The sequence below is a fragment of the Gallus gallus genome, chromosome 3, assembly GCF_016699485.2.
Source record: "Gallus gallus isolate bGalGal1 chromosome 3, bGalGal1.mat.broiler.GRCg7b, whole genome shotgun sequence".
Taxonomy (NCBI): Eukaryota; Metazoa; Chordata; class Aves; order Galliformes; family Phasianidae; genus Gallus; species Gallus gallus.
The window spans coordinates 109,536,854-109,560,167 of NC_052534.1; the positions used below are offsets into that span (position 1 = coordinate 109,536,854).

Consider the following 23,314-nt stretch of genomic DNA (forward strand, 5'->3'; position numbering starts at 1 on the left):
TGTCACTTCACATATAAATCCTTGAAATGCTGCAAAGCACGAGGAGTCTCTGATCTAGCCACAACAAGTTCATAATGTACGTCCCATCTGTCCTCTGCATCAGGATGGATAATCTGCATTACGCACTCAAAAGTGCCTTTTTAACTGCTAATTCTCATGCCCTCCTTAGTGCTCGGATAATCTGCTCAGGAGACACTATTTAGCAGCTCCATAAGATTGGACAAGATGACTTTACAAAGAAAAGAACTTTCCTCACCCATCTGATCTCAGACTGTCCCTTCAAAAGTCACTCCATCATCTTTTCCATCAGAAGTACTTGCTGTGAACAGGTTTTTCCATTAGCTGCTAACACTGCAGTCTGAAATCAAACACAGATTACCCACGTCCATCTGCTGGAAGTGGTGTAGCCCAGAACACTCTCACAATTTGACACACTGCATCTCAACCTGTTTGGAAACTTTCAGAAGTGCATACAGAGCGTTGTTTGTTATTTCTAGTATCAATTACTACATGGGATAATAACAAGGAGGGAAAGCAATTCCTCCTCACATTCTGGAAAGATGAAGCAGAAAGGAAGACAAAGTAGAAATATTTTGAAAATCTAAGAGGTCCTGGTAAGGCTCACAAAGTATGCTCTGCCACAAGCCTGGGTAGCTTCATTCAGCCCCATCCAGCCGCTTAGTCCTGCAGGAGACACGTAATGGCAAAGCATTCTGAGCAGCCAGTTGAAAGGGGAGGGGGAGCAGCCCAAGGAACGTTGCATGGAGGCTGTTACCTGGAGGGAGAAAGGGAGCCTCCAAAAGGTGCTGGAACGCTGATGGACTTTGTGAATGAAGTATTAATTTACTTATTTACTATTTATCAATGATACTAACCTGCTTGGCACCAACTTAAGTTCACAGGGGGAAAGTCCTGTTTAATTAACCTTACCTCCTCTTATGACACCCTGCTGACCAAGGGAAGTCAGTTGATGCCACCTTTTTACATCTCACTAAAGCTTTCCATACCGTTTCTGACAGGATGCTTCTGCAAAATAAAGGCCAGTGTACAGCAAGGCAAAGACACAGTGTGATGGGTGAACAGCTGGCTGACAGGCTGGGCTACAATGGTTCCAGTAATGGGGTTACATCAAACTGGCAGCCAGTGGTGACTCTGAGATCTGGTTTCCCACTGTAGGATCCTTCAGTGACAGTGGGGCTGCTTACTCAGTCAGAGCCAGTGCTGTCAAGGGCTTTTTTTGAGCATCACCAGAAATACCAAACAAAGGCAATTAAAAAAGTATCTTAGGAACACTGATGTTATGAGAAAGTGATCCGCTGTCAGGAATTAACATGAACAAAGCAGAAACGAACTTCATATCTAGACAGAAAGCACAGGCTGGAGTCAAACTTTATGGCTGTACATGCTTTGAGATGCACTGCCAAGGAGAGAAGGGGGAGAGGTTTACTATTTGGCCAGAAAAAATAATAAGCCTACACATGCAGCCCTGGCACCAGCCTAAGTGTGTGGATGGACAACAGAAAACCCTGCGACAACTGAGCAGTAGTCAGCAGTAGTCAGCCGCTCTGCTTGGCCAGCTTCTCAGCCTTGGCAACGTGTGTGTTATTTAACTGTCTGATAAAGCCTGCTACTCTTTTTGCTCAGCATCTCTTCACCAAGGGAGAATTCACCGCTTGAAATCACGCTGTCATGGTTGTTGCATTCTGCATATGATAATATCTTCCAAAGCAAATATGTTGCTTGGCATGTGAATGATGAAAACTTAGTAGGTTATTTAAATGCTAAAGGAAGAACCAGCCAACCGTAAAGCATATCCATTAATCTACAGATGAAGTGTTTGTTAAAACAGGGATGGAACGGCTGTTTGTCTGAAAAAATGCAGCTTCTCTCAACACCAAACCTTCGGTCATGTTAAGAGGCAGCAAACTGCTGGTAGTGCTTGGGAGAAAACCATGTGCATACACAGACCTTCAGAGGAACATCACTCCAGACCTGAAAACAACTTAGCCCAGAAGACCTTCTGTGGGGCAGAGAACCTCCCTGTCTCCTTCTTCCCACAAAAACAAACCAACCAACCCAGAAGATTTGGGTCCTTTACTTGGATCATAAACATTTTCACAGATGAAGAACTTTATATAAAAATAACTATCAGGTACAGAAAAGAGTAACAGAAGAGGTTATAAAACAGGTCTTTTAGCTAACAGGATTCTCTTGGTAGTCATGCTGCTGTTTGCTTTCCTCCTTATCTCTAGTTTGGTGGAGTCTTATCACTGTGCAGCAGTCTCTTCCCATAAATCAAGGTTACACAGCTAAGGAGAAAAATCTGAGGAAGGGAATGCAGAAACTGTGCAGACAGGTCCTGGTTTCTGCCATTGGGCAGCTGCAGTACCCAGAGGGGCAGCAGCACTTCTCTCTACAGCTTTCTTCACTTGACTCTAACCTAAGAGCACTTAAACTATAAACTTCAAAACATCTCTGAATGAGTCATTTTTACGGATGGAGAATTGAAGTGGTGCTGAAAAACCTCAAGAGCCAAGGATTCTTTTGTGCCATACAGGCATCTAGCCATGCATCAGACCTTCCACAGGCAACTGCAGGGCAATGACTGATCTCCAAACCGCACGTCCCAGACAACATCCAGCCTGGCCTTGAATGCCTGCAGGGATGGGGCATCCACAGCCTCCTTGGGCAACCTGTTCAGTGCGTCACCACCCTCTGGGGGAAAAACTGCCTCCTCATATCCAGCCCAAACCTCCCCTGTCTCAGTTTAAAGCCATTCCCCCTTGTCCTATCACTATCCACCCTCGTAAACAGCCATTCCCCCCCTGTCTATATGCTCCCTTCAAGTACTGGAAGGCCACAGTGAGGTCAACATTTCTGTCTACATTACCTCACTGCCTTCAGATGCAAATTCCATCAATCTGTACCATTAATATGCCCTCTGTTTCCTTGTACCTTGCTTTCCCTATCACATCATGATGCCTGGCAGAGTGGCACATGTGAAAATAACTGAAGAACATGAAGAATTAATAATACAAGGAAGTCTTGCTTAGAGTAACAAGTATGAGCTTAAGTCCTCTGTTAGTGTTTAAGTACTGTCTAGAATTTCTCTGCTAGAAATAAGACATTAATTAACTAATTACTTATGTAACAAACTTGATATGAAATCATCATCTAGAGGTGCTGAAAGAAGAATCTGAGTTATCCAGGTGAACTACAAAGCAGAACTGCACTCTGTGATTTCTATGGCTGTCTTCAAGTTTGCTAATTCCTGACAGACAGGCGTGATACGGATAGCAGCACCTTGATCAGCATGACCTGATTATTGGGCTAGAAAAGGCAACCCAAAGCAACAGCGGATGGAATCCAAACAGCCTGCTGCATGGCTTCGTGGATGGCAAACCATGGGTGTAAGCACAGTGGCCAGCTGCCAGTTTCAGGGCACCCATACATGCCTATGTTTGCAGAAAGGATGAGCCACTAGATATGCTGAAACTAAAAAGCTTTGCCTTCTGTATTAAGTAATTATTCTCCCATTTCAGAGACCAAATGGAAAAAGAGCATTTCTGAGTCTGGCTGCCAGATGCTAAAGGCACTGAGCCTGCAGAATTAAGGTCATTTCCATGGGTGGAAGAGCAGCAAGAAGCTGAGCAGCTTGCTCCATTCCGAACCCTGCAGTGCAGTCCTGTACTTCTGGGCCACTGCTCTGGAAAGCAGCAGCCCCAGCTCCATCACCACCTGCTCCATGGCACAAACACAAGCTAAGCACTTCTACTGCTGGCCTGGAGCAGCTCCTGGCCACAACAGCAGCACATCCAAGCCGGATGTGGCTCTGGGCAGCCTGGTCTGGTGGTTGGTGACCCTGCACATAGCAGGGGGTTGGAATCAGATGAGCACTGTGGTCCTTTCCAGCCCAGGCCATTCTATGATTCTGTGATTCTTAACTTCAGTTTTTAGTGCTTGGGTCTTTCAGTTGAATGCAGGGACTCCCATGCCTGCTTCTGCTCTTTTCCTGCAACTTCCACACCCATGTCTTCTCAGAAACAGCCTTCTTAGGGTCATGGCTTAGTGGGCATGGTGGAGATGGGTCAACAGTTGGAGATCTTCGAGGTCTTTTCCAACCTTAACTTTTCTACAATTCTTCCTTTCCAACCTTAAATCTTGATGACTCCCTTATCAAAGTCAACATAAACACGGTGTGATCGTTGTCAACATAGAAAATGGAACAGAGCCCTTTTTGCAAATAAAAACACCAGTGTCTTTTATGCTGAACTTCTTGTAGTAGCTCTCTCCACCTTTAAAACATCAGCAGTGCTCAAGCTGCAAGGAGGATGCCCACACTGCAGCCCCGATGCTGAGCCCTGGCTGCAGCACTGCTGGCTGCCTGTGACACCAGTTTGCTGGCTGGTAGGTGAAACCTGGTCTGCATGGAGCCGTGGGCCACACAGGACAGGCTGCTCCCAGCATCTCAGCCAGATGACTTCGAAGTCAACTTACTGTTTCTAAGCTGCACTGCAGTCTGCAGTGCAGTCTCCAACGTAAATATGCCCAGAGTCTTTGCACTCACTTTGAACTCAGACATCAAAATTAAGACAGTTTTAAGCAAAGCAAACAAAGCACAGAAAGTCCAAGTAAAATGGCACACGAAAGGGATTTCGATTCCCATAACATCCCTGTAACCCTTCAGTTCACTGTTATCCCATGCACTTCAAGCCATGCTTTCCAGATGCTGCAGTTTCAATCAGGCTACTTTAAGTCTCATCAAAGACAATGGAAAGCTTTCTGCTGATTTAAAGGAATCTAGATTGGCACTTCCTCACTGCTATTATTCCTTATTCAGAGGATACAAGAAGATCCCTACACCTTTAATTTCTTGCGTAGCCTGATGTCAGTCATGGCACTAAAAGACAGCCACTCCAGCTATGAGTCTCTGCCAGTGCAGGTGCATTTCTGAATTTCTCCATTTCAGTCTCTAATGTAAGAAGGGCAGTAAGAGAACACACGTTTTAGTGCTCAGAACAGCCCAGGAAATGTGTCCCGTCCACCTCAGCCACTCCTCACAATTACTCTCTATCAGTTTCACCTCTGAACCCAATATTAAATTGCAAATTGCCTTTTAAATTAACAGGAATCTCACACTGGAACCTAAAAGCATTTGTAGAAGTATGTGTGGTATCTAACAAACCAACAGGAATAAAAATCACAACCTCTCCAAATGAAAACGTTTTTTCCAGGTATTTCCATTGACTTCAACGTATGACTGAGTTAAACAGAAGAGGGGTTCCCAATTTGACCTCCAATTTGTACAGCCTTTTCCCCCCACCTCCTTATTTTTATACAAGGAACACAGCGATCAGATTAGAAATTAAATGCCGTCTGTGTGTGCCCTTTAAATGAAGTGCTGAATATCACTGTATGGTGCCTATGAGCTCTTTCAGATGATCTGTGAAAAGCATACTTAAAATTCCTCTTTCAAACTTAATTTGCAGTGATTTTCCTGCGGTAATATAATGAATGAGAAAGGTAATTGATTTCAACAGTAAGCAATTACATACAATGATTTTTCTACAGCAGATGTCTAATTAAGAGGCTATGAGCCCGGCGTATGAAGCTTTAGAATTGAGCCCTGGGTTTGAGGTGCTCACACGACAGGGAGATGCACAACTTTCTGTGTCCTGCGATGCTGCAGATGCATCACTCGCCACTAACTTTTAACCCTTCGCAAAGATGCTGCTCTTGCACACTTGGTTTGGTCTGAAGGCAGCGAGCGGCTGCTGCTCAGCGGAGGAAAGCCACCCCAGGGTGGTCGATACTGATCAATAGCATTTGCAGCGCGGCCGATCTAAAAAGTGACACCGGGCTAAAAATAGCTGTACAAAATTAAGCGTGAACGATTCGTTAGGAAGATGAGGCATGCACACACACAGATGTCAGTTACATAACCTGGCTCTGATATTGTTACAGAGCAAACAGCAGGCTCTTTCAGCTTAGCAAAGCACCGTACAAAGCAGCACATTCCTCTCCCGCATCTCTCTGCTAATTAACAGACTTTAACTGCGTGCCTCCTACTACTGCAGCAGAATCTCACCTGCCTCCCTACCCTCAACTGCTACACACAAACTCCTATCGCCCCCCTCCAGGCTTTTTAGGAACCATCTGTAACAAAAGAATCGGAGGTGCGTACCTTAACCTCTTGGTTGGCAAAGATCTCCACATCAACCCCACAGGCAACCAGAGTCGAGACATCACAGTCCATGCTCCGGGCTGGCATCCCCCCCTCGTGCACACAGAGTTCAGCAGCCTCAGGGGATCGAGCGGTGGGAAGACAGCGGGCAGCTGCGATGCTCTCTTGCTATCGAACAGCCCCAGGTTGTGGGCTGGCTCCGGCCAGCAGCTCTGGGCACAGCGCGGCTCGCTCCGCGCCTCCTCACAGCCAGCAGTGAGCACAGCATAGTAACGCGCACAGCCCATCTCTCACGGCAATGACATCACCGCCACCACTGACATAAGCTACGTCTATTTTTTCAGCCCTTTTATCTCTCGGCAGCACAGCGGATCAAATTGAACATGATTATGTGCTAAATCTGAACTGGGACTAAATCAATTCAAGCGGCGTTCGCTGGCAACTGAGTCATAGCTGTTGTTTCAGCTGAGTGCTTATGTTGGCAAAAAAAGGATCGGCTGACACTGAGAGCTCGGCTCCGAGCGTGCATTAACCCAGCATTTCAAGCTCCCGGCCTTACGGTGCCATTCATTACTTCATTATACCTTCAAATCTATAGTGGAGCGCTAATGAAAGACAAGCAACAAGGAAGCCAGCGTTCTGCTTTACTGGCTGTTGTCTTTGTCATCAGGCAAGCTGCGCAACCCCGCACATGAGATCAGTGAGCGCTCGGTGCTGTCATCAGGAGCAATCAGCATCCCGCACATGGATCCCATCACTTACACACACACCTCGCTCTGTGACTCATCCTCAGGAAGATCGGAGGCACGGCTGGCTGCGGTTCGGAACTCAATGCCCCTTCAAAGGACAGAGCACAGAAATCTCCCTTGAAATCAGGACGTCACACGAAGCAACCGCTGTACCCTCTGCCCTTAGAGATGCTCCTTCAGCAGTACGGAGCTGGAAGGAAACACACCGGGCAGAAGTGGTTTTAGATCCATTGGTTCGTTAGGACTGCTGGTGCCTTGGCAGGTGGGCTGTCTGCAGCAGCAAGAGATGGACGGTGAAACAGAAGTCCTGAGTTTGTAAATATGTTGAAATCGACCTTTATCCCAAAGCTGCAACATTATTTCTCCTCTTACTTCTCATTCCCACAATCCCTAAGTTACTTACAGATACTGCAGCCCCACAGATGACACTGATGGCCAAGTCAGAATTAGAATACTTAACTAGTGCAGGCCTGTGCGACTGCAGACAGCAAACACACACGTGCTCATCTCACTCACTGACACAAACCTAACAGCATGTAACTCCGTGTGAGACACCATGCACTTACTGAGCCTCACTGACAGATGCTGGAGCTTGTACCACGCTCTGGGAGGATGCACAAGGTTTGCTATGGATATTTAAACTCTGTTGTGCAGAGCTAGCTCCAACGTCTTTGCAGAAGCGCAGTCAGATGGGGCTGCAGCCTGCCATGTGCTTGATGAGATACAGAACAAAGATACCTGCACCCAAATGATGGCACAGACATAGGAGCAGAAGCTCAGCTCAGCTCACACTGCCCAGCTCCCCATCCAGCCGGCGCCAGAAGGTTGGGAAGCACAGGGAACTGCACGTTACCTAATGAAAGAAGCTCTGCAGAGACATCAGCTTCTCACCCCATGAGCTGGCAGTAAATTTAGATGCTGATACAGCAAAGCTGATACCTAATAGCAGAACTTTCTGTTCCAAGATCTGTTCAATTCTTTGCCCATTTTTTTCTAACCTGCATTTATAGTAACCCAACCAGCAGCAATCACAAAGGAAGATCCAAGACCAGAATAGAAAGATATCCCAGCATTAAAGGTTTTCTGACCCAGGAACATACAGCTGGACAGCAATGGCAAGGACGGAGCAAGGCAGCAGAGCAATGGACACAGCCCATCATGGCAACCGGCCGTTCGTCCACCACACACTGCATCGCTTCGGGTTTTTGCACAAACCACAGTGAAATATTTTTAGGGAAGAATGTGAAGTTACCATTTTTGTGCGTGTTTAGAAGAACTTTTATTCATGCATTTGAATATCATATATATGTGGAATCTCAGAAAACAGCGTACAGACGCCGGAGCGAAGTTCTAAGTAGGCTGCAATGGAAAAACCACGTCATCAGGAAAGTGAAAAGTTACTAAGTGGTTTTCCAAGAGCTGGAAGGAAGTGCTGAGAGCAGCGATGAGTCATGTGTATGTGAGCCTAGTGAGACATCCAGCAGCACGGCCCAAAAGGAGGAAAAAAGGTAACAATCTCCAAAAACGAGATAGGACAAGGGGGAATGGTTTTAAACTGAGACAGGGGAGGTTTAGGTTGGATATGAGGAGGAAGTTTTTCCCCCAGAGGGTGGTGACGCACTGAACAGGTTGCCCAAGGAGGCTGTGGATGCCCCATCCCTGCAGGCATTCAAGGCTAGGCTGGATGTGGCTCTGGGCAGCCTGGGCTGCTGGTTGGCGACCCTGCACATAGCAGGGGGTTGGAACTGGATGAGCATTGTGAGCCTTTGCAACCCAGGCCGTTCTGTGATTCTATGACTCTATGAAAAAGGAAAAGATACCAGGAATCACACCGTGCTGATTGCCAAGCACTGGGAGAGCATCCTCAGCAGTGCAGGTGACGGTGACACCTGGCCCGGTGTGCTCTCCCAGCAGTGACAGAGCCCAGCTCACAGCACACAGCGATGCAGCACAGCTTCCTCACGTTGTCCTTTTCTTCCCCACTTCTCCATCTGCCATCTACCCATTTCAGCAGTGCATCTCCTTCACCTTATGAAAGCTGGTACACGGTGTGCAAACTGTTCTATTCCTCCGCGTGATTACTCCTGCACTTCTACTATTCATCCCTCTTCAAAACAAAATTATTGCTATTTTTCCTCTCTATCCTAGTAAAGAAACCTTGCTGAGATGGCAATTACTTTCATTTTTTGTCTCTTCTCACCTATCCCTAAGCATAACCTAGATTTTCCCTTACAAGCCGCTGTAGCTCACTGGGGTACTTCAGCGAGCTCTTTACAGAAGCTCCCCAGTTGGTTCCCATCTCAAAACCAGAGATTACGAGGCACAAGAACTCTGCAGAGCACTTCAGGACTTCAACTTCCATCTCCCAAAACACATTGTGTTCTACAGCACTACGCGTTTCTGATTTTAAATCAAGATAAAATCCCTACCTGAGATTTTTGGGCAGGCAAACTCCTTATAATCTCATCTAATGTTAATAAATGTTGCTACATTCCGTTCAGCAAACTCCCAGGAAACAATAAAGCCCTATTTCATGCATAAAGCAAAGTCTGATATTTAATAAGCAGTCACTGATACAGACACAGTGCACCTCAGCACACCTGCACAACCTTCTGTGAAAGGGGGTTCTCCTGCACAGGGAGTGCTCCTGCCCACAGCTTTTGTCCCAGCACTGGTACAGGAAAGACCCTCTCTTGTTGGCAGGTGCTAAGCTGGAGGGTTTGGGGATCACGTCCATCCCATCAACCTTCACCAAAGAGCCACGGTGCAGGGATTGAAGGGCGCTTCAGGGAGCACTGACTCAAACTGGAATGCCATCTCAAAGTACACAACTCTAAAGCTGTCCCCTACCAGCCTTACGCTGGGCTTAGGGTGACAACCACTGCTCCTGAGAATGGCCAGCAAGGAGAGTGTTGTGAAAAGGCTTTCAGAAGCTTTGTCATTTGTTTCACGTTTTGACAATAATGACGGTTGTGTGTGGAATTAAAGGGGCACTGTGTGTGCAGATATCCCAGGGGAGTATTGCAGAGTGGATTTAGGAGCAACTGAGCAGATCTACTTGCACATCTACACAGAAATACAAAGCTTTTACAGTGACACGCACAGCCACCAAACAGGTTCTGGGACTGAGAACGATGCTGATTAAAGGTAACTGCAGTTGTTATTTTCCATCACAAGAACCAGCACAATGCAGTAACATCCCCAGGCTCTCCGATGATCAACACCTGATGATAGAGTCCCACACCTCAGTCAGCAGTCCCTTCAGAAAGGCAGCAGCTCCCAGAGCTGGAAGGCAATGAGTCACGCTGTTGTAGCCAGGGTCAGCCTCTCACCTGCGGTTCGTGCAGTGTGGGACCACGCAGCCCTGCCCTGCAACCTTTACTGCTCTGTGCGTGGCTTTGATTTCTCTCTGGTGTTACCACAGTTTTAACCACACCCTTGCCTGATACATACAAACAGTGCCCCAATTTCAGACTCTTCAGCTCAGCTGCCAAGTCATTAACACAACTTGCACAACACCTTGACCCCCTTTTGCAAGCAAACCGTTGCTGATTCAGCCTTAGGGAAAGTTCACCGAATGCGGACCTCACTGTAACAGCAGCCACACTGCAACAAAAATACTGCCCAAATTCAGAAGCCAGCCTGGCTGTGCTCATTACCATTACAAACAGCAGGATTGTTTCTGTTGCAGCTCTGCTCACAGGTGCCAACCGTGCTGTTGACAGTGCTGCACAAATCCAGCACTATAACATGGAGCCCTACAACCATGACCCATCGGTGCCTGAATGGGATGCAAAAATAGACTCACATTATGTCTGACTCAAATGTTTTCAACAATGTGCAGCTCTGCCTCGTTCAGCCTGCCACAAGAGTCAGAGGTATTTAAACAAAGCTCTGTGTGTGTCCATAGGATAGGATTCTGTTTGTGAAAGGTTTCTGTTTATTCAACAGAAAAATAAAAGATAAATACAAAAACAAAACAAAGAAGAAACACAACAGAAAGCCTTCAACGACATTAAATCAACTATTCTGGGGAAAAAAAAAAGTCCAAGAAACAAAGAACCCCCTCACCAACCCAGATCCAAACGACTCCAGGTGCTGCCTGCAGCTGAAGATCAATCCCAGCACACACAAAATCCCAGGAGCAAAGTGAGCACCTCCGAGGAGGTCTTGCACAAAGCCAAAAGCAGAGCGCTGGAGATGGAATGGGGCCACGTTAAACTCCAGAAGACAACAAGAAAGTGCATTTTTCTTCTTTTTTTTTTACCCTCTTTGCACTGAGCATTGGCTTGTGCTAAAGTAGATTACCCTCCAAAAGGATGGAAGCAGCAGATAAACCCAGCCAGAGGAATACAGTAGGAACACATCGGAACATGGAACCCAGGCCAAGATCCAGGATCTCAGCACCTCCAACTGTGCTACAGCTTAAGCTGTGTGTGTAGATGTGGGTGACAGGCTGGGACTTCAGGGCACTGGGGCCAAGGAAGCCATGAAAGCCAGTGGGATATGACATTACCCAATGTTAGGACAGCCCTACCACATTAATTCATTGTTAACTGGAAATAACATCCCCATTCTTAACTTCTAAACATAATTGCCACCACATGTTACCAGTTATGCCTCTTGTTAAGGGGATTTCAACATTTGATGTATATCTGTTTTAACAGATTAAAACCCCCAACATTGCATTAACAGCTATTAATGAATTTTTCCAGAAGTAGAGTCAATAGCTGCAACAACAAAGTATTAAGGCTGAAGTAGCTACCTGCATAGGGCTTCTGTCCTAGGATGCCAGTAGTTACCAAAACTACCAGGAAGACTGAGGTTGGATGTCAGGGGGAAGTTCTTAACTGTGAGAGTGGTGAGGTGCTGAACAGCTGCCCAGAGAGGCTGTGGATGCCCGTCCATCCCTGGAGGTGTTCAAGGCCAGGTTGGATGGGGCCCTGGGCAGCCTGGGCTGGTATGAAATGTGGAGGTTGGTGGCCCTGCCCGTGGGGGGGGGGGTTGGAGCTTCATCATCCTTGAGGTCCCTTCCAACCCGGGCTGTTCTGTGATTCTGTGACTTCACCAATTTCCAGATGAAATAAAGTTGTTAGAGGAATACAACAACAAAAAGATAGGAAATAGAGCATCTTTGAATATCTGAAAGACTCTAGGTGAATTGAAAGTTTGAATAAAGAGAATCATTTAGGTTGGAAAAGACCTCCAAGATGGTTAAGTCCAACTAGCACTACCAAGTCCCCCACTAAGCCACATCCCTTAGTGCCACGTTCACACATCTCCTACATACCACCAGGGATGGGGACTCCACTCCCTCCCTGGACAGCCTGTTTCAGCACAAAACCCACTCCATGAATAAACTCTTCCCGATACCCAATCTAAAGCACCCCTGGTACAGCTTGAGGCCTTTTCCTCTGATCCTATTACTTGTCACGTGAGAAAACCAAACTGCCAAATCCTCACTGCCACCTCCCTTCATGCAGTTGTGGAGCAATGAGGTCTCTCTTTGACCTCTTCTTTTCCAGCCTAGGCAACCCCAGCTCCCTCACACACGTCATTTTCCAGCCCCTTCACCAACCTCACTGCTCTTCTCTGAATGTGTTTCACCAACTCTATATCCATCCTGTGGCAAAGAAACCAAGCACACTTTGAGATGCAACCTAACAGCTACATTGCCAGTGATCTTTCCAAGACAAGTTTGATCCCCAAGCTAAAGCTCCTAAAAATTCTGAATTAACAATAATTACGGGGGGAGCAAAGGGGGAGGGCTTTGAATCACCTCATAGCATATAATCACTTCTATTGTTTGAAGGCTTTTAAAGATACGGAATTTGGGCCAGAAAAACGTGGAAGGTTAACTAAACTTAGAATGACCCCAAATCAATATGCTTCTTTGTAAGTATATAAATGGTAGAGTTTAGAGCATCTGGCAGATGAGCCATGTTTAGGCCACCCTTGATTCCTTGGAGGGGAAACTTCTCTGTAAGTAACAGTTTGATGTTCTGTAGGTAATAACTTCCCATCCCTCACACTTACAGGTCTCAGAATCCAAGAGTCAGAAAATAAATCAGACATTAGGGAATACTTCCTCTCCTTTAGTAAATACTGAGTAACTTCACGTGCCACATCTAATAACGTCAAATGCTTCAGTGACTTAAATGACTGTCACTTAGCCAAGATGATTTTGTTGTCTCATCTAGGATCACACAAGTTTTAGCTGCCTCAGAACTGCACTACTACTTTTGATGTCACAGGACCATTCGTAGTTCATTGCTTGCAAATCTAAGGGCAGGGGAAGGAACTGAGTGCATGTGGCATGTTCAGCAGACAGAAGACAAGTCTCTCCCTGCGCCCGATCCATGCAGGGCGGTGGTTGCAGTGCTCACGGAGAGGCACAGGAGAGGCTCTGGAAGAGATGGATTCAGCTCCTGACTGCACAGTCTATGTGACCTTGAACAGGAGGTGCAGGAACACATCTTCAGAAGAGCGCAGACTCCTTGTGTTTTATTTGGACTTTAAGCGAACGCTGGGAAGGACAGGTACTCTCCATTAGTAGACATTTAATGGATGATGCTGTTTGGAATAGGCCTATAATGCTCCTGCCTAAAAATGTGATTTACTGTTTCCCATAAGCTCTGTTAAAGGTTTCAAAATGCATTTTAAAATCCCTTCCATTTACCCTCGCTTGTCTCCAACAAGCAAGGGTATTTAACATGGCTGTATGTTTTCCTTGTCATTTGAGATGCTTCATCACAGCAAAATGCCCTTGAAAGAGGAGCCTGGAATACCAATGCTCGCAGCTGCGAGACACCAACCTTATCTCCCAGCAGCAGCACTGCACAGGACACGCAGGTGAGAGATTTAATGGCTGTGCTGAGAGAAAGCAGCGCCTGCTGCCAAGCCAGGAGCAGCAGTGCAGTTCAAAGGGAAAAAAATAAACTGTCACACAACGTGCAGCCAGACACCGAGTAATGAAGCAATGAATAATGGATTTCTGAAGTAATTGCTATTTTCTCTTCATATCATTGGATGCATTGGAAGTGGGTATTCATGTTGCTGCAGCACTTTCTTAAATCAGATAGTCTCTTGTGTAAAATCCCCTCATCCAACTGCAGCCCAAAAACCCCACAGTGTGAATACTCAGCACTTACTGTGCAACGATATTTGTTCCTTTCTTCATTTAAGACAGAATACACTGCCTTATTAATTTTCCTTGCTATTATTTTTGATTTGCATTCACGTGACAGCTGGAGATTAGATGATACGGGACCCATACCGAGGTATAATGTTTCTGCAGTGTCCCTGGGGCAGCATACAGGTGGTGGCTGGAGGGAAAGAACTCCTAATTGCAATAGAAAACGTAGTTTGAACACGAAATGATTTCATTTGAGTCTGTCCCCACAAGGCTGATCTCATTCTCATGATCTCACAAACAGAAGAGACAGAAACCACACTGCAAATCATCGAGCCCCTACGTTATGGGTATAGGAAATCAGAATCAGTTTCCCCTTTTTCCTCTCCCTAAAAGAACGGATATTTCACCAGCTGAAATTTGAGACAGAGCTTTCCACTGCCCCAGCCCAGAGAAGGACCAAAACCAGTCCCCATCCCTCTGGTGTGCACTTTTTACTCAGTATTTCAGTACTTTTCTATATAAAAATCTAGTGGTTTCAGAAGATGCGTATTTAACACAGCTCTAAATCACTTGGTCATTGTACACTTTGGTTTCCTTTGGAGAAAACAATTAAAGGAATCACGATGTGCTTTCAATACTAAGTTGACAGAAATTAAATAGCAAGTACATTAGGAAATACAAGTGAGTGACAGAGAATTGATCTTACTTCAAAGTGCCTTACCTACAGCTAAACAACCAGCTTGCTCCTGAAGCACAGAGCTGCAATGAATTCTAATGTATTCCATTTCACTAAAGAAGATGTTCTCCAGGAGAAAAAAGTTTCCACACAGAACTTCCAACTCATTCTAGTTCTGAGGGCCTTCAGGAGGGAGAAAAAAAGGAGAACATTCGGAGCTCTCACAGTGGCAAACTTGGGCTGCTGGGTGTGGAGACCACAGTGGGAGTGGATGTGCCCCAATGGTCCCTCCCAGCTCCGGATATTCCATCACAGACCCTTTGGAACACCAACACTTGTGACACGGTTCTCTTCTGTTCTGAGTTGTGCTCACAACCTCATCACAGCTCAGCTCACCTCATATCCAGCAGTATATAATTCAGCAGTTTTTATAATTCAGAGAATCACAGAATCATAGAAAGGCCTGGGTTGAAAAGGACCGCAGTGCTCATCCAGTTCCAACCCCCTGCTATGTGCAGGGTCGCCACCCAGCAGCCCAGGCTGCCCAGAGCCACATCCAGCCTGGCCTTGAATGCCTGCAGGGATGGGGCATCCACAGCCTCCTTGGGCAACCTGTTCAGTGCGTCACCACCCTCTGGGGGAAAAACTTCCTACTATTTCTTCATAGCTCTTCAAATTCTCTGTAAAAATGTAATAACAATTTAACTTATCTTTGTTTGTTGTAATCTGTTACTAAGAATTTAAGACAGCACTCCATTCTAGTCATACAAATTAGTCCACCGCTGACTTGTTTATAGAGCTGGATGGGGAATTCACAGCTTTCCTTCACACAGGGAGCTGAAGTTCACTGTGTAGCTACAGATCACTCCGTTTTATGCTGGCTGATATCAAACGACAGCAACCACTTCCCATGGCAGGATATACGGAGCAGCTAATGGGGATTTATTCCCCCTCTACATCACTGAGTGTATCTCAAACGTCTTTACATTTCTATGACATAAGGATGTAACTAAAGAGTCAGGACCCAAGAGACATTTCTTGAAGACAAATGAATTAATACTTAAACAAAAAATAATTCCTTATCTTTTGGAAGATGTGTGCAAGTGAAAGAGCTGTATATTCCCAGTTCCATATCTTAAAATATTATTGTAATGTCTGGTGGCTGTTTACAAAATATTTTATATACACCAAAGAATGCAGCCACGTTTTTGAAGGGGTGTGTGTCAGACCATGCACAGTAAGGGTTTAAGAACACAGTTCCTATACTAAGACACAGTCTGCCACAATGCAGAGGCAGCCCCATAGCAGAACCTCCTTATGGATGGCTACTGAAATGTGTGGGTTTGATGTCTTGAAGAGTGATGGGCATAGTACAAAGATCCACACATAGGACATACAAAGAGCATCTCACAAAGCACTCAGAGCCAACCCCAGCAGCCCGGCCGTGAGCCAGGAAGGGCAGTGCTCGTGGAAGGGGCAGGGCACAGGCACAGCCCTCACCATCCCATCCCAGCAGCAGCATCACCTAGCAGGGAATAAAAGACTCAACTCTTTACAAGGGTAGATAATAGCAGGACAAGGGGAAATGGTTTGAAGTTGAAGGAGGGCAGATTGAGGTTGGATGTCAGGGGGAAGTTCTTTCCTATGGGAGTGGTGAGGTGCTGAACAGCTGCCCAGAGAGGCTGTGGATGCCCCGTCCATCCCTGGAGGTGTTCAAGGCCAGGTTGGATGGGGCCCTGGGCAGCCTGGGCTGGTATGAAATGTGGACGTTGGTGGCCCTGCCTGTCGGGGGGGGGGGGGTTGGAGCTTCATGATCCTTGAGGTCCCTTCCAGCCCAACCATTCTGTGATTCTGTGATTCTATGAAAAGATGTTCATTCACAAAGCTTCATGATCTGCCATTCTGGAGCAAAGCAGGAAGTTGAGACTGCAAAGATATGAAAGAGCAGATGAATGACTGACAGGAAAAATATATCTATATTAAGCTCTGGTTATATGTGAGACTAATTACAAAACTGTAAAATAATGTTAAACCTACTAAATACCTCTTGGCATTTTGAAAGAATGCAGATAGAAGCCTTTCAGGACGGCAGGCAGAAAAGTATCAAATGCAAAAGAATGCCACAGAGTCCTCAAGGCCGTGCTGGGTTGGAGAGTATTTCATTTTTTATAAATGTCATTTTAAGATCTGGAAAAATGCTGTATTTATAATGCCTCACTAATCCACTCCCCCTGCCCTGAGCCTGTGACATTTCCTCTGAAGCCTCTGAACCATTCCCTAGCTATCATAACTGCTGTGTTTCCATTTACTAAATACATTCTTCAGTTTAATGAGATGAAGAGGAGTAATTATTTTCACTGGTTTATTTATCATTATATACATTTCTGGAAGTTAAACATCCATGCAAGCTTAAAAAATTCTTTACAGTTCCTTGCCTTCTTAAAACAGAGACAGGATTATGGGTTAAGCACTATTTGGATGCTACTTCTAGAGCAGGAACTGAAGCAACAAAGAAACAGTAGCTGGAAAATGGGAATGGAGATATCTTTTCTGAACAGCAAAAATCAGATCAGTATCCTCTGATACTGAGAGATTTTGTCCTCCTGCAGACAGCTGCACACTGGAACCAGCATAGACTAATAATATGTAATAATAACTAATAAGAATGTCGGCATATTGATAGGAATATAAACTAAAAACGAATTTAGATCTGGACAAGCAATACCTCTGAAGTGACAAGAGAGTTCAGCTGAACAAAACTTTCTTTTCACATCTGCTTTCTTTGTAACTGATTCATTTGTTTGATGGGAAACCACCTGGAAACTTAGAATGGAACTGTAGGGGATGGTCACATCTTGAAGATATCAAGTTGACTGAAAAAACCATATGAAGAGGGCTCACTGGGACAGGACACAGTACAAACACTTTCTGTTCAGTCTTTCTTGAGTTGTCACCAGACCTCCACACCTGCTTCACACCACAGGAACTGACTGTACAGGTAGGTGACACCCTGCTGGAAGCCAGCTTCACGCTCCAGGCAGAGTCAGAATCCTAGGGGGATGGTGGCAGAAATGGATCTATAACAGAGTCCAGTTTTCAAAATGGCACAGACCAGAGAGCCAACAGAAAGCTCCTTTCTTTCCAGGGGCTCAAACCTCATCACTGGGGGCTGTGTAGGATTTGCTGCAGGCAGTGAGCCGCCAGGAACTGATGGAGAAGGAGAAAAAATATTTAAAAAGAATAGACCCCTCCTGTTATTTGTAACGTTGTCTAACTGCCTCATCGTGTTTCTTACATTAGGTCTGAGATCTCATTACTTGAGTGTTCATTGATTTAGTGCATTATTTACAAGTTGTAACAAACTTGGAGGTGAGGCTGTGGGTGCACCATCCATCCCTGGAGGCATTCAAGGCCAGGCTGGATGTGGCTCTGGACAGCCTGGTCTGGTGGGTGGCAGCCCTGCACACAGCAGGGGGTTGGAACGAGATGAGCATTGTGGGCCTTTGCAATCCAGGCCATCCTATGAAATGATTCTATGAGAATGAGAAAGCACCAGCAGCAGTGAAGGCACTGCAGGTAGTATGAACAGAGCAAGCACCAGATTGGAGGGAGACTATTAATAGCAGTTCTACTGAATTGGATTATCAGGAGGGATTTTATGTGGAATGCTAATGGAAACCCACACACAACCTATGACAACCCACGCAGCAGAAAGGCACTCACAAAGCTGATGATGGCTTAAACTTAGAGGAGTCTCCAAAGCACCAAAGATCAAGATCAGGACTACAGGTGCACTGCAGCAGCACTGGGAGAGTAACAGAACCAGTATTTGCAACAAGGCAGTGCAACCCCAGGCTTCAGCAGCAGCATGTGTCCAGGTAAGGAGACAAAGCATTATGCCATCTCATAAGTTGAGCTAGCTCAATACCAAGTTTAGAGAGCTATTATGGTGGTAGAGCAAACATACATACACTTGCCATTAAACAAGCTCTAAAATGTCTATGGGACAACTAATAGGACAACACTGGCATTGCTGCTAGAAAAGACAAGGAGCTGAAAAAATTCAACACAAGAGAAGAAATGCAGAATGAAGATGGTGATAAACTTGAAAGACAATAACGGTGTGAATATGTCAGAGAGCCAGGGTTGGAGAAAGAAGTGTGCTCAAGCTTCTCTTCTATTTTATTCTGTTTCCTTATAGGGAAGTCATCCTGCCCCGTACTCAGCATTGGTGAGGCCTCACCTCGAGTGCTGTGTTCAGTGTTGGGCACCTCAGTACAGAAAGGACACAGAGGTGCTGCAGCAGGTCCAGAGAAGGGCAACAAGGCTGGGGAAGGGCTGGGAGAATATGGCCTGTGAGGAGAGACTGAAGGAACTGGGGCTGTTTGGTCTGGGAAAAGGAGGCTGAGGGGAGACCTCATTGCTCTCTGCCAATACCTGAAAGGTGACTGCAGCAGAGCGGGGTTGGTCTCTTCTCACTGCTGACAGGTGACAGGACGAGGGGAAATGGCCTCAAGTTGTGCCAGGGGAGGTTTAGGTTGGATATCAGGAAATACTTCTGTATAGAAAGGGCTGTTAAGCACTGGGATGGGCTGCCCAGGGAGGTGGTTGAGTCACCATCCCTGCATGTGTTTAACAACCGTTTGGATGTGGTGCTCAGGGCCATGACTGAGCGGAGGGCTGTTAGAGTTAGGGTAGGATGGCTGGGTTGGGGTTGGACTGGATGATCTTTAAGGTCTTTTCCAACCTGAGCAATTCTATCATTCTATGATTCTGTGCCACTCTGCATCACCAGAATCATGACCTCAGTGATTCATAAAGAAGAAGCCCAACAGCAACTGCTGATAATGAAATAGCATGAGAGAAAGCATGGGAGGCACAAAACCCCAGCTGGTGGTCAGCCGAGCCGGGAGATCGCCATGGCCACTGCGCTCCTTCCAGCAGCAGAAGCAGAAGGAAAGATTGGTTCTCCATGCTGAAGCTTGCTTAGCATAAATAAAAGGTGATGGATTGTCCAGGTCTGTCACCTGGAATCAGGGCAAGGACACTGCAACATATTCAGCATAAAACAACAAAAAAGAATCACAAAAGGAAGAGGAATTCATTGTCAGTCACTCAGATTTTACACTGCTAGCAAAGCACACGCGAATGAGAAAGTCCATTCAAAGAGGCAACTGGATATAGGAAGCCAGGTAAGCAGTGGGAAGCTGGTTCTGTCAGCAGCATAAAAGCTGGAGCTGAAGGCAGGTTAAAAAAAGGAATGTTCTGAGACAACTGAAAGAAGGTTCCTACCACAAGAAACAATGGTGCAGAGCAACAATAGCTGATGTATCATCGGCAAATTGGGAACGCTGCATTCACTCCAAGTATAACGGGAGCTTATTAATATAAGGAGACAATGGAAGCTATTTATTTCCACAGAGCCTGATTTCAGTTTGAGTGAAAACCCCAAAGAAGTGCTGGATAGAGAAGTTTACAAATCTGTGCAATAGAATTATTCTAATGACCACTAAATCAGTACAAGTAACTGATCGCTTTAAATTAATTGGTCTACAATGATTAATTTGAATGGGTGCAAGCAGGCTTTGGCAGAGTATGTCTTTAGATAAATAAAAACCTCAAGGTTTTATTGGAGGAAAACTTGTTCCCATCACCCAAGCCATTAACAGGGGCTCCACAGCACCAGCCCCAGTGCCAACCCCGGCACAGCACTCACCCAGCTGGGCAATGTGTGCTCATCACACCTCTGTAACCCCACAGTCCAAATGCTCAGCAACCCAACTTCCCGTCCACTCACCTACTGCGCAGTTCCTGTCAGTTTGCATATAAGGATGTCACAGAAGACAGTGTCAAAAGCCTTACTGAAGCCAGGACAAACAACACCCACCCCTCTTCTCTCATCTATTGAGCGTATCACTTCTCTGCAGAACGGGCTGCTCAAGCATGAATTCCTACATACTCAGCGTTTTACACAAAGGTTTGAGGAACAAACCCAATCTGTTTTACTTTTCTCTCCCCACTGGCTGCCTTTCTGTCCCCACAGCTTTCTATTTCATCGCTTATGTCCCAGATTCAACCAAGTGTAATCTAGCACGATAGTGCCTTTGCAGATGTCTCTTCAGCTGCCCCACAACAATACATACTCAAGGCTACTTCAACACAACTTCATACCACGGAGCCTTTTTCTCCAGCACACTGACAGCTTGCCTTCCTCCTCTGCCCACCACCCAGTGGAGGTCTCTGACTCTGGGTCACACGCCCTCCAATGGCTGGACTGCATTTCACACTCAGCCGTCTTAACAGCTGTTTACGAGGGTGGATGGTGATAGGACAAGGGGGAATGGTTTTAAACTGAGACGGGGGAGGTTTAGGTTGGATATGAGGAGGAAGCTTTTCCCCCAGAGGGTGGTGACGCACTGAACAGGTTGCCCAAGGAGGTTGTGGATGCCCCATCCCTGCAGGCATTCAAGGCCAGGCTGGATGTGGCTCTGGGCAGCCTGGGCTGCTGGTTGGCGACCCTGCACATAGCAGGGGGTTGGAACTGGATGAGCACTGTGGGCCTTTGCAACCCAGGCCATTCTGTGATGCTATGATTCTGTTATTCTGGGTCACTGACTGCTGACCCAGATGCTCAGCAAGTAATCAGCAATTTTGACTAAAAGCTGCATTTTGTTTTCTGAAACATGAGGAAGCAGTGGAGTCATTGTCCGTGGAGGTGTTTAAAGAAGGGCAGACGCAGTACTTAGGAACATGATCTAGTGGGAAATATGGGTGGTAGGTGCATGGTTGAACTAGATGATCTTAGAGGTCTTCTCCAACCTTAATAATTCTACAATTAGAAAATAAAAAGTCTGTAAACACGCAGCAGCTGGAATGCTGATATGAAGTTCCCACCTAATGCAAGTCTATCCGTCAGGGAAATTACGTCCCTCTCTCCAGAGCAATTTAAATGAGAGGCTGGAAAATACTGAGACCATAGCAGAAACAGCACTCATTTCTGTTGAAGCAGTTATTCAAAAGGAAGTTGTGATTTATAAACAGCCCAGAAGGCTGGAAAGGAAACACTGCAGTGATCAACCACTCATTTTCTTAAGAACTTAGAAAATAGTAATAATAACAAAATAGGTGAGGGGGAAGATTATTCTCTGAATAGAATCAGCCTAAGCCTGTTCTTTAAACAGCATTACACATCGTTACACGTTGGGGGCAGGTAAAAACGAGCAGCATATTTTATTTCTTATCTTGTGGAAGGCAATATGGATTTTGTGCTAGGGTAAGTTTAGGTTGAATATGAGGAAACACTTTCTTTACAGAAGGGGTTGCCAAGCACTGGGATGGGCTGCCCAGGGAGGTGGTGGAGTCACCATCCCTGCATGTGTTTAACAACCGTTTGGATGTGGTGCTCAGGGCCATGACTGAGCGGAGGGCTGTTAGAGTTAGGGTAGGATGGTTGGGGTGGGGTTGGACTGGATGATCTTGAAGGTCTTTTCCAACCTGAGCAATTCCATGAATCTATGATTTTCCAATTGAATTCTTTCTTATTCCCTCTTTCCTTAACTTAGTTTAGGAAACCAAATCCTACTGGTGCCACTGTTCCATGCTTTCCTTCCCTCCTCCCACACACATGCAAGGGCACAGGCAAGGAGCCTCATACTGTTTTGACCACACCTTCTGAAGGCAGCTAAGGCAGCAATGAAACCCATCTGAACTTCCCTGTGTTTTCAAGTGAAAACAATCTGATCATCCAGCAGCTCACATTACAGGGTCTAGTAGCATAGAGAAGGCAAACTGAGCTTTCCCACCCACCAAAAAGCACACCAACACATCCCAAACACACACACAGCTAACATTCAGCATTCCAATATAATTCAAGTACCACCTGTTACACAGGCACTCTGAGATGCTGGAGAAATGCCAGCTTACAAAAGTCCTTACCTAACAATCTCGTTTGTAAGCTGAAGTGCACACGTTCTGCATGAACAGGCTTACTGCAGGTTGAAAGCTGGATGAACTGGCAGGCTGAAATGCTAATAATTGAGTGCTGAACACTCATTTGGTAACTAGAAATGTGCAGAATATCATTAAGATCAGTATCAGAGCAGACAACGTTCAGCATCTTCTGAAGCACTTTGGACAATGGGACAAACAGCAAATCTGCAGAAAATGCAAATTGTAATAAAACTGAGTAAAATAAGGGACAAAATACTTAAGTTACAACTTTGGAGGTCTTGGTGGGGCATCACGAGGACATTTCTTCACTTGCAAGGCCCTGGAGCATGTCCAGAGAAGGACAGCAGAGCTGTGAGGGGTACAGAACACAAGTCTTCTGTGGAACAGAAGTTCAGTTTGGAGGAGAGGAGGCTCAGAAGAGACCTTATTGCTCACAGCTCCCTGAAAGGGGGTTCTGGAGAGGTGGGGTTAACCTCTGCTCGCAGGTAACAGAGACAGGACAGGAGGGAATGGCCTCAAGTTGTACCAGGGGACGGCCAGGCTGGGTGTCAGGAAACATTTCTTCTCCAAAAGAGTGGTAACGCATTGGAACAAACTGCCCAAGGAAGCAGTGGGGTCAC

At 45.9% G+C, this 23,314-nt stretch overlaps 1 protein-coding gene and 1 long non-coding RNA gene across 4 annotated transcripts in view; both read right to left on the bottom strand.

Moving 5' to 3' along the window:
* RCAN2 (regulator of calcineurin 2) overlaps window positions 1-23,314 on the bottom strand; it is a 77,447-nt gene that overhangs the window by 27,947 nt on the left and 26,186 nt on the right. The window contains exon 1 of one of the 3 annotated variants that reach the window (XM_004935924.5): window positions 6,185-6,441. The exons of the other annotated variants lie outside the window; for them this stretch is intronic. Within the exon in view, the coding sequence (XP_004935981.1) occupies window positions 6,185-6,271 (87 nt within the window). The 5' untranslated portion in view covers window positions 6,272-6,441. Of the gene's footprint in view, window positions 1-6,184; window positions 6,442-23,314 lie in introns of those variants that run through there. 3 annotated transcript variants of the gene reach the window in all.
* On the bottom strand, window positions 6,954-15,043 carry LOC121110219. The gene is made up of 2 exons (XR_005859090.2): window positions 14,790-15,043; window positions 6,954-7,123 (listed from the first exon to the last, which is right to left on the bottom strand). It is a non-coding gene; the product is annotated as an uncharacterized LOC121110219 (long non-coding RNA).